This window comes from Cucurbita pepo, chromosome LG15 (assembly GCF_002806865.2).
Source record: "Cucurbita pepo subsp. pepo cultivar mu-cu-16 chromosome LG15, ASM280686v2, whole genome shotgun sequence".
In the NCBI taxonomy this organism is placed as follows: Eukaryota; Viridiplantae; Streptophyta; class Magnoliopsida; order Cucurbitales; family Cucurbitaceae; genus Cucurbita; species Cucurbita pepo.
This window is the reverse complement of record NC_036652.1, coordinates 2,055,325-2,067,298: the sequence shown is the minus strand read 5'-3', so window position 1 is coordinate 2,067,298 and position 11,974 is coordinate 2,055,325. Positions and strand designations below refer to the sequence as shown.

Here is an 11,974-nt window from a genome sequence, read left to right as displayed (position 1 = left end):
TTTGGTTGGAGGTTTTGTTTACGATGTTTGAGAATAAAATATGTATATATATACACATGCTTTTTAGCTATATTTTGAAACTCTAATGGTAAATGTTAAGCCAAATTATGTTGATCAATTATGTTAGTAGAACATTTTATATATTTGGCCAATTATGTTAGGAAAACATTTTATATATATATTTGCTTATGTATATTGATTTGTTAGGATTTTTTTTTACCATTTTTAAAATAAAGATTATATTGAAAAACTAGAACTTTAAAATAACTATTTTTTTTAAACGAGTTATAAACGGGAAAAAATTGTTTGGGATATCTAAATAACAAACAAAATAATACAGTAACGGAACCATCATAGTATTTATTTACTTTTACTAAAAAAAGGAATTCCATTGTTTTGGATCCGATAGATCCTCCCTTTTCTATTCCTTCGATGGAAGGTAAAAATGAATTCCATTGTGGAGTCGTATGCATTGCACAAAGGATGCCTGTATGGTTGTTAATCCTCTCTTTTTTATTCTCTTTACTCATCATGATCATGCGAGATAGAGAGGAATCGAATTCCCACACATTTATGTCTCGATCCTTGCAAAAATAAATAGAGAATTTCATTCCCACAAATTTATGTCTCGATTCTTGCAAAAATAAATGGAGAATTTCATGAAAATGAATAATATGAAACATGATGAAACATATTTCTATATATTAATTATATATATATATATATATTTGGACAATTATTAGGGCTTTTTAAAATAAAATACAAAATTCAAGAGTATTTTATATAATTTAGTGAAATGGTTAAGTGGAAAGTCTACAGCTGTTTTCAATAATTTAGTTAAAAAAAAAAACAAAAAACAGTCGTAAACCTTCTTTTCCCTCGTCTTCTCCCCCCGCCGCCGTTCATTCTTCCATCGGGCTTCTTCTCCGGCGACGTCTAACCATTGTGCGCGGAGCTTTGTCTTCTCTTTCTTTCTTGGAGGTGAACACGATGGGTCAACGGGCCAAATTTCATTGGTGTTCTAGACCCCCGGGTTTTTCGATTTCCGATCTGAATGCTCCTTAACTTGTAAACCTCAGATTTGTGAGTTTGAACCTTCTCTCTTCGGACTGCGATGAGCATCTTCAACGCCGCCGCCGCCGCCGCCGCTGCTAGCCCCTACAGATGAATGGGTTCTCTATCTCGCATGGTGCCCCTCTGCAATGCCCTCTTTCTCTTCCCAAGCCCTAAAAAACCCCGCTGTGTTTCGCCCCAAATCCAAGCAACTCCCGGATTCCACTCGCCCTTGTATCGTTCAGTCCCTTCTCAACCACTCTTCTCAGGGGAACCTCCCGGAAGCCCTCTCCCACCTCGACCCACTTGTCCAAAGAGGCATACGCTTACCCACTAGCGTTTTCGTCCACCTCTTGCGACTTTGTGCCAAAGCCAAGTCATTAAAAGGAGGAAAATCGGTTCATCTGCATTTGAAACTCACGGGCTTCAAACGCCCTACAACTATCATTGCGAACCATTTGATTGGTATGTACTTTCAATGTGGCAGTGACATAGAGGCACGTAAGGTGTTTGATAAAATGTCTGTAAGAAATTTGTACTCTTGGAACCATATGCTTGCTGGGTATGCTAAGTTGGGAAATGTATATCAAGCTAGGAAGTTGTTCGATACAATGATAGAGAAGGATGTCATATCATGGAACACAATGGTTCTTGCTTATGCTAAGAAGGGGTGTTTGAATGAAGCTATTGGGTTGTACAGAGACTTTAGGAGACAAGATATGGGGTTCAATGAGTTTAGTTTTGCTGGTCTTTTGATTCTTTGTGTGAAGCTCAAGGAATTGCAGCTCGCCAAGCAGGTTCATACGCAGGTGTTGGTTGTTGGATTCTTGTCTAATATAGTTCTTTCTAGTTCAATTGTTGATGCATATGCAAAATGTGGAGAGATGGAATGTGCAAAGAGATTGTTTGATGAAATGCCTGTTAAAGATATCCTTGCATGGACTACAATGGTCTCTGGATATGCTAAATGGGGTGATATGAATTTAGCTAGCGGATTGTTTCATCAAATGCCTGAAAAGAATCCTGTCTCCTGGACAGCTTTGATATCAGGCTATGCAAGAAACAGTTTGGGACATGAAGCACTCGATTACTTTACACAAATGATGAAGTTTCGAGTTAATCCCGACCAATTTACGTTCAGTAGTTGTCTCTGTGCTTGTGCCAGCATTGCTGCACTAAAGCATGGTAAACAAGTTCATGCCTATTTGATCAGAACCAACTTCAGATGCAACACAATAGTCGTCAGCTCTCTCATCGACATGTATTCGAAGTGTGGCATGTTAGAAGCTGCCTGCAGCGTTTTTTACCTTTTGGGAAACAAGCAGGATGTTGTATTGTGGAATACGATGATATCCGCCCTCGCTCAGCACGGTCACGGGAAAAAAGCAATGCAGATGTTCAGTGACATGGTTGAATCAGGATTGAAGCCTGATAGGATCACATTCATCGTGATCCTTAGCGCGTGTAGTCATTCAGGTCTCGTGCACGAAGGACTTCAGTTTTTCAAGGCCATGAGCTACGATCACGGCGTTCTCCCCGATCAAGAACACTACGCATGCTTAATCGACCTCTTGGGTCGAGCTGGATGTTTTACCGAGTTGGTAAACGAGCTAGAGAAGATGCCTTGTAAACCCGACGATCGGATATGGAATGCATTACTCGGAGTCTGTAGGATACATGGCAATATAGAGCTTGGAAGAAAAGTAGCTGAGCACGTAATCGAGCTGGAGCCTCGATCTTCTGCAGCCTATGTATCTCTTGCGAGTTTGTATGCGTTTCTCGGCAAATGGGAGTCGGTAGAGCAGGTCAGGGAAGTAATGGAAGAGAGATTAGTGAGGAAAGAGCGTGCTATAAGCTGGATTGACATTGAAAACAAGGTACATTCTTTCATAGCTTCTGATAGATTTCATCCATTGAAGGAGGAAATATACTCTCTATTAGAACAGCTAGCCAGCCACACAGAAGAGGATTTTTCAATCGTTTGAAAAGAATTTCAAAGTTATTGCCATGCAGGTTGTTTTCAAGAAGATCTGCTCCCAAGTTTTACCTGTTAAGAATGGAACAAACCACATAGAATGTGATAATTGAACACAATGGGTATTACTCCTTCATCATAATTTGTTTTTATCTCATTGTTAATCAATAATAATGGCTCGAGTTAGTTTCTTGATTATACTTTTGTGTGTATATGTTGCCTTATTTAAGTCCTGATGCAAAATAGAAAAACGAGAATGAAGTTCAATGATTTATATAAAATGTTACTGTTAGGCTAGACGAACACGACTCTCCACAATAGTACGATGTTGTTCATTTTGAGCATAAGTTCTCATTGCTTTGCCTTGGGCTTCTCCAAGCATCTCAAGCTTCTCCAAAATGACTCATACCAATACCAATGGAGATTGTATTCCTTGATTATAAACCGACTCTCCACAATAGTATATGATATTGTCTACTTTGAGCATAAGCCCTCATGGCTTTGCTTTAGGCTTTTCCAAAATACCTCGTACCAACGGAGATTATATTCCTTGATTATAAACTGACTCTCCACAATGGTATGAATTGTCCACTTTGAGTATAAGCTATCATGGCTTCGCTTTGGGATTCTAAAAAATGACTCATACCAATGGAGATTGTATTCCTTGATTATAAACGATCATTCCTTTTCATCCAATACTTATAAAATTGATTATAAACGATCATTCCCTATAATATATTAAAATTCAAAGTTAAATTATGGAGAGAATGAAGGTGAAAATAGGACGCTATATTCTTTCTCACTTATATTTTATCATTTCAGTCGCAAGCCGTCTCCCTTTCTCTCTCCTTTGACCTCCCTCTCTCTCTCTTGTTTGACTGCCATGGCTAGACAGCCCTCTTCCTCTTGTTCGACTGCACAGCCACCCTACAATTTTTGTTTCCTACTGGTGATTTTCGTTCTCTGAGTAGCAAAATCGCAAACCAAACCGGTTTGGTTTGGTTTGGTTTGTTCGGTTCTTGATCGAGCCCAAAACCAAAGGAACCGAACTGACTATCATCCTTTTAAGTCCAAGACTCCAAGTCTCTCTATCACTAATGAAATGTACTCTATCAACCACATGCTACATTGAGGTGTGAGTCTTCATTTCATTGATTTTACCGGACTCAATATCATAAAACAAAATGGCTCGGGTCGGTGAAATAGCAGTGCCAAAAGAGAGACAAAATATAATCTTAAACGAGAAAGGGTAGAATACCTCAAATTACATGAGGTTGTCTTTGAATGGATACAAGCATTCATCTTAATTTAAAACCATTCACAAAAAAGGAAAAAAGAAAAACTACTCTCTTGACATTATTGGTTCAAGAATTTGTTTCAATTCTTCAAATTACTTACGTTTTCATTTTTGCTATGGGTAACTAAGATAGTCTCCAACCAACCTCCTTGAAGAATGAATATTGTAACCTACCAAAATCGTCACCAAAGCTTCGTCTCCTATTCGAATGAAACCCCAAACTTTACTTCTAGTCGAGATGTGCACAAGTTAAGATATATATATATAGCTGTCTTATGAAGTCGAAATGTGCACAAATTAAGATATATATATAGCTGTCCTATGAAGATAGTCGAGATGTGCACAATTTAAGATCATATGATTCTTCAACACTAATCACCGATATTTTGAAGTGGTTCTCTAACCTAGTTAGACGAGGCGTAAAACTACGACAATTCCAAAGCATCAATGTTGAAACAGCTGACAGATCATATTCCTTAGCCCCTAAACCTAGCATCAAAAAAAAAAAAAAAAAAAATCCAAACATTTTCGACTCAACTACAATAACAGAATACAGATAGCATCAACCCTCTCTGGCTCCCTTTTCCCATATTGCTTTAGTATCCAAAAAAAACAATTTTCCACAATAGACACACAAAAGATTATAAAATTGGTTCACTTAAAGTATCTTTATAATATGATATGAACCAAGAGACTTGAAAAATATAGTAAAGGGAGCATTTGTGATTTGTGCTTTCTTTAGCTGATGACTAAGTTTATTTGCAATTCTATATAATTTAGGTTGCATGTAGAATCATTCAAGCTCGACATGATCAATCTTGCTTATAGAGTGATTCGAATCTCAGACAATGTTTTTGCCTTGAGATATTCGATCAATAAGGTAATCCGAATCTACTCCCTTGTAGTGATTTTCACTTATCACTTTACTTCGCCGATAATTTTATACACATTTTAATTTAGTAGGTTCCTCTCTAGTGTATTATAAATTAGACTGCTCTCGCATGGCCAACATTAAAGAATTTATTACAGGTGCTTTAATTAAAGCAATCATAAAGCATCTTGAAAATAATGGGAGCTTTTGTATATGACATGCGTAATCTTTTAGGCATACTTTTCTTTTCTAGGTGAAACAAATAGGTATATTAAATTAGAAGCCACACAAAATGTGTATGGTAAATGCAGCCAAAACAGACCAACAAAAGAATGGGGGAAAGTAAAAGAAAACAGCAATGGAAGTCCTAAAGAACAAAACGTCTACAAAAATTAAATACACAATTAAAAATGGAGAGTTCTGCTGACCAGAAATTGTTGAGAGCTTCATTCAGTAGGGTGTATTTCGAATGGAGAGTTCGGCTGCCAGAAACTGTCGAGATCTTTCATTCGATGGGGCGAAAACCGACCGACCAGGTACATGCCTTGGAGGAAGTTTTCTCAGTATAAAGAACCAATGCTGATGGAATAAACGCTATCAACTGCAGCTGCATGCACGTTGAAAGATGTAATATTTTGGGCGGATATTGTTTTTAGCTTATGGAACCACTTTTGGATTAAATTAGAAGGCTAGCCAATCAGAGAAAAAACAGAAATCTCTAATATCAAAGTCCTAAGATCAAAACGTCATCTGCACAAAGTAGATGCATAGTTAGAATGGAAAGTTCTGCTGACCAGAAATTGTCGAGAGCTTCATTCGATGGGATGATACCGATCGGATATACGCCTCGGAGGAAGTTTCCTCAGTATAAATAGAACCAATGCCGAAGGTACAATCTCTACCAACTGCAGAAACATACGCATCGAATTCATTAGAATTCTACACAACTAGAAGTAAATAAATTAGAAAACGAAAATGAAAGGTTTGCTCAACTTCAATGGATAAGTTAACAAGAAAACTAAACCCCACAAAAGTACTCTAGTTGCGTATGAGCAATTCGCCAACAATTTTTATCTTGTGGAGCTTAATCATCACGTGATTCAGTTTGACTGAATTTGGACTCATTTTGAAGAATGTTTTGAAACCCACATTGAAGCACAAGAGAAGAGGAGGGAAAGTTTGGTGCTCGTACTATTACAATAGGCAGCCAAAGAACGCAACAAAAAGGGAGTCCAAAAACTGGGTTAAGAAAGGAACCTCAATCCAACAAAATCAAATGAAGATCGTAATTATAAAAAGGCCTAATAACCGCCCCCATCATGAGGTATTAAACTTAGCCAGAGGTTGATCTTTTCACCACAAAACAGCAAAGAAACTAGCGGGCTACAAAAACTTTGGATTTCTACTGAACAATGAACCCAAAAGCACCTCCTCGATCATAGAGTAACAACCTCTACTTTAAGACGAGTATAAACCAAATGACCTTGTCAACTAGCTCATGAGAAAATAAGCAATCTGTAAACCCCACATGAAGTGTTGGAGGTCCTCCTCTTGCCACTTCAAAGAATGAACTATCGTGGGTACAACACAAAGGAAGAGTGTTGTTCAGCATGATCCATAGTGTTACGTAAAACATGCCACACAAAAAATCTGACATTCGTTGAGATCGTAACCTTTCAAAGAGGAAAAAGTGAGGCAGCTCGAACAGGGACTGCAAACCATATGGGAAAAAAGAACTAAAAAAAAAGCCTCTAGAAGAATCAGGAGTCAAAATCCTAGTGGTTACCCATGCTGACTATGAAGGGAAAGAAGCTGATTATGAAGGGAAAGAAGACACGCCACATCTATGGCCTCTTTCCTCAAAAAGAGGGCAACAAAAACCAAAGGAAAGGACGAAAGGGGGATCTAAGGAGGGAACAACCAAAGTCATTGAATGCAACCTCTTACGCAGGAGATGATATAAGCGTAGAAACAATCTTCCCAAAATAAACTTCCGAGCTTTACCAATGGAGCATCTAATAAGAACCTGAGAAACAAAAGAGAACTAGAGGCAATAGGTTCTCAAAAGTTCTTACTGGGGCTCTTAAAACTACCACTTGCAACCCAATCAAAAAGGTGCATTCCTACTCAAGCTAACTTTGTACTCCATGAAGGACTACAACAACCAGCTCCATGGAGGACTACTACAATCACTTAGCCAGAAGATCCTTGTTATGTAATCCAAGTTCCGAAGCCCCAATCTACCTATCTCCACGGGCTTTACCACCACCTCCCACTTAACCAAACCCCCTTCATCAACTTCTCCCACGAGCAACTTTTCATCACTCAATCAATAATCTTACTAGCCGAAACTGGAGAATAAAAGCCGAATTCGTGCTGTCATAATAATTCGTAAAGGCAACCTCGCACATTGAAAGGACAATTAAATATTTAAGGCAAAATATTTTACTCACAGTTTCTACCTAAAAAAGGGTAATCTATGCATTGTAGATAAAATATTAGAATATAAACTAGGGATTGAAAACTTGCCAGGTAGTATATCAGGTTAAGAATGGGATGATCTAGGACGTCAAGATCTGCATCCTTGTCAAATGCAGAGAGAGCAAGCTACAAGGTGAACAAATATGCATATATATTGTCACTTAAAGAATGTTGATCAAGATTACTGTAACGTTGATCAAGATTACTGTAACCCTAAACTCACCACCAAACATCGTATAGAGAAACAGCTAAAACAAATTGATGTCACAAAACCAACCTGCGAAGATAAGAAAAAAATAAGAATTTTTTTATATCCATGAGTGCTTCAGTCAACTTCATTGTCACGGGATAATCACAGACTCTATTACATTTGTTGCCACGATAGCTCATAAAATATTATATTCAAAGTAGGTGGTCACCATGATTCGAACTCTTCCCTCCAAGCCCTTCAATATTTACATAGACCACATGACCATATTGACCATGAGACCAACCCGTAGTAGTTAATAATTTGAAATCAACATGAGCTTCATTAAAACTTAATCTTTTAAGAGGTTAAACTCATCATTGAACCTTGAAATATACACATTCATCAATTATGTCCTTGATGTTTAAAAAGCTAATCTCATTCCAATTTCTCAACCAAACCCTGATTGAAACTGAATAATGGAACAGCAGCGTAGCATTTGAAATATCTTTTGATCATTCTAATCGGGATAGACTTCTCTAATTAAATACAAAATGAGCTATGAAATCTTGAAATACAAAGATGTCGCAACGAATTTCTAATACAATGATATTATTAAGCAGGGTAAATTTGTAAAATATACAGCTTTCACAAAATCTATTGCTTTAAGCGTTTTTAATCCTGTGTAAAACACATTAAGATACCTACCTCATACAACTTTTTTTGGCGTCCTCTAGATTCAATAGGGAACTGCCTCAGCATGACAAATAGCCTGTTAAGAGAGTAATTGTTAAGAGTGGAACATAATTAACCACAGCTCCTGAATTCATACTCGTTTTTTACCTCCCACCATATATCAGGAAACCCACTGCAGCAGAAAATGCCACCACTGGAAATAATAAAGAAAAAAATTACTATGCCTCCATAAACTAGAATGTGGAAGCCAAAAGGTTCCAGTTGAAATGGACACCGATTATACATCACAAAAAATAGTATTTGCTTTAGATGTAAGAGAGAGTGCAGGTTTCGAGCTGCAACCTGAAAAGAAGAGCTTGGCAGCTATAACTGCACCAGGAGATTGGTCTAACATCACAATTATCCAAATGCAGATCTAAAACACGATGACAAATAAAACAATTGAATAAAGCTGAATGTAAACAAATCGACCAAATCAGTGCATTCTGTGTTTCATATAGTACTGACAAGTGACAACTTTTGGCTGACACCTTTTACTTTACCTGTATAATGTACATAACTCCGTTGATGATACAGTAAGTAGGCTTCAGCTTACGAATAGGAAGACTTCGTGCCTGAAAGAAAAATAATCACCGATATGGATTGCCAATGATGAATCTTGCGTAGAATTGATATAATATGTAATATAATATTGTTCAGATTAAATAATAATCATAATAACAAATTACCTGATGGTATATCTCTGCCCAAAATAAAACAAGCAGTGTGTACGTTGAAAAAAATAGAAGTCCAGGAATCTCCATAACCACCATTTCAAGAACCTTTACCAGCATGAAAGTTTCAAGCCGTACAGTAGAGAGAAAATAATCGCAGTTACAACATGGGAAAAGGAACGTGGGTCTCTCTGCATATCTAAATTATCAATTTTAAGTCTACAAATTGACATGCTTTTTTATATGGGAATATGATGCCCTGCTGACAGTGGATGATGATCGGTAATAAAACTACATAATGAAAAGAATCTCTAAAAATGCCATGGTTTCCCAGTATCAGAGGGGGGAAGAAATCCTTGGATTATTATGCCTTACAGTTTAACAGAAAGCACAATGCTTTTATTTGTTTATGTTTACTTATTCATTTCACCTTCAGAAACCCTTCTGGATGTCTCATAGTTCGGAAATAAATAAACTTGAATATGGTATTACCATAAATACAAAAACAAATAATAAATAAATAATAATAATAATAAATAATCAACTTGTGCATGAATAACTGTTACTAGTATTTCTTTCTATTCTTCCTTGTCTTCTGTTTAAGTATCTCGATATGTTGAATATTCTAGAAATATTCTGAAAAAACGTGTAACCTAATAACAAAGGGGAGGTGCTTATAATAAGATCAATCAAAAGTTTTAGTTTAGATTATCATGCTTTTAACTCTTATATAATCCCAAAAGAATATCAATATGAGGCCTAGATATACTCAATCATTAAGTGATAACCATGGCTTGAATAGGACATTAAGAGTTTAAGACGATCATAGTTGGCAATAGTGAATTAATATAAGAAACCAACCTTCGGTCTAATGAGGAAGACACTCTTATAAAGCCCAAAGATAATAGCCCTCACTGTCAAAATGAAACTAAGGTAGCATTACCTCATCAAATAGAATATCAAATACGAAAATAAAACTAACAAATATACAATCTTACATCCATTTACAATGAAATTCATCAAATGGAACCCCTTTTGTGTTGTCCACTCGAACTCTGGCACTCTTATTTGAATCCGAATAAGTTGAACCTGAAAACTTGAGCAATTACTCTACGTATTAGGCGTTAATTATGACAACAACATGTTGTGTTCTTTTCCTCAAGACGGCCCATTAAGTTAATTTAAGTTCCTTTTTTTTTTTCCTAATCAGAAACCAACTAGCTATATCATAGAAGGGCTCCAATCAAAGATAACTATGCCTAAAGAATAGTTATGAAATTCCTTTGATAGCGATGCCCAAAAGGAATTATTAAATCTAATCACCAAATTTGGCTGTTGACTTGATACATAATTAATTGAGTCTGCTAGACCCTTACATATACTCTAGTGTCGGTCTTGTTTCATAACCAACGTGTGATAGCTATATCGAGTTTCCATANAAAAAAAAAAAAAAAAAAAAAAAAAAAAAAAAAAAAAAAAAAAATTAATTGATCACTCAAAATTACCGAAGGATTAAATCCCAACTCATATGAGTGTGAAACTCAAATTAATATCTAAAAATTAATCTAGAAAATCAGTTCTTCTAACCATTTTTGTTAGCTCACACATACAGCATAAGCACACAGCACACCCACAAATCTATTTTAGTTTAAAACCTAATAAATAAATAAATATGAAAGAGATATCCCAATTCTGTCGATTTGATGATACATGAGAGTGCAATGTGGAAGACAGATTCAATCCATCAGGTAGGAAGCCATGTTAATTCCAATAAAAAGAAGAACTCANAATTAAGGAAAAAATGACAACAAAAGAAATAAAAAAAAGACTATTGACAATATTACTAGTGTGAGATCAGAGAAAAGTGGAGTACTAAGGCAATGATCGATAGGAGGCCATAAGAGGAGGACAAGGCGGAATAAATCCCCTTCTGCCATTGCTCCGATTCATCAATTCCATTCCACCATTCCAATCCCTCAACCGCCGAGCCGGTCGCCAAAGCCCTCGTCATTAGAGCTTCAAAAAACGGAAAAAAAGAAAATCGCAGAAGGAGAAGCCTTCTTGTTCTTGGTTAATGCCGCGCGAAATGGAGCAGGGGAGAAGCTTTCTTCGCCATTAATGACGGGCGCGGCTACGAGAGAGCGTAATTTGGTCTATGAGAGAGAAATCTGTGACACGTGGACGGCTTCTCACTTGTCTTGTGGGAAACTTAATGACACGTATGATAATATGACGTGGATTAAAATATGATATCATTATCGGGATATTAATTTTAATTTTAAATTCCTTAATTATTTTTCAATTTGTCTTTTATTAAAAAAAAAAAAAAAATATATATATATATATAATTATTATTTTAAAATTTTGTAATATTTTTTCCTAAGTCATCACCACACAATTTTATTTAAAATTTTACATAGTTTTGAAAATTTTATTAATGGTAATATTGATAATATAAGTAATTTTTTTAAATAAATGACAAAATTTTAGGGTATTTTTTAAATTAAATTTTATAAACAAATAATTCAAATTAGTTTATTTTGAGTATGAGACGGTAAGTCGGATAGGAAGTGGTGTTTCCAGTGGCGGATGAGTGAGTATGAGACGGTAAGTCAAATGGGAAGTGGTGTTTCCAGTGGCGAACGAGTGAGTAATGCGTAAAAACATACTCTTGGGAGGGAAACAACAGCTGCAGCTGGCT

The 11,974-nt window shown here is 36.3% G+C and overlaps 2 protein-coding genes across 3 annotated transcripts; one reads left to right on the top strand and one right to left on the bottom strand.

The window, feature by feature from the left end:
• The first annotated feature begins 804 nt into the window (after nt 1-804).
• On the top strand, nt 805-3,228 carry LOC111811134 (pentatricopeptide repeat-containing protein At2g21090). Its single transcript, XM_023697875.1, has one exon. The coding sequence runs from the start codon at nt 1,203-1,205 to the stop codon at nt 3,036-3,038; it is 1,836 nt and encodes a 611-aa protein (XP_023553643.1). The 5' UTR covers nt 805-1,202; the 3' UTR covers nt 3,039-3,228.
• A 2,222-nt stretch (nt 3,229-5,450) lies between these two features.
• LOC111776454 (tobamovirus multiplication protein 1-like) lies at nt 5,451-11,417 on the bottom strand. Of its 2 annotated transcripts, none has more exons than XM_023655889.1 (12): nt 11,147-11,417; nt 10,272-10,362; nt 10,135-10,187; nt 9,289-9,381; nt 9,103-9,174; nt 8,903-8,975; nt 8,708-8,753; nt 8,573-8,636; nt 7,901-7,954; nt 7,726-7,803; nt 5,991-6,101; nt 5,451-5,797 (listed from the first exon to the last, which is right to left on the bottom strand). In XM_023655889.1, exons 1-11 carry the CDS (start codon nt 11,282-11,284, stop codon nt 6,009-6,011), a joined length of 855 nt encoding a protein of 284 aa, XP_023511657.1. In that variant the 5' UTR covers nt 11,285-11,417; the 3' UTR covers nt 5,451-5,797; nt 5,991-6,008. The 2 variants fall into 2 exon arrangements, with proteins under 2 accessions (XP_023511657.1, XP_023511656.1); XM_023655888.1 differs by having other exon boundaries at nt 5,451-5,803; nt 11,147-11,416.
• Between the last annotated feature and the right edge of the window lie 557 nt (nt 11,418-11,974).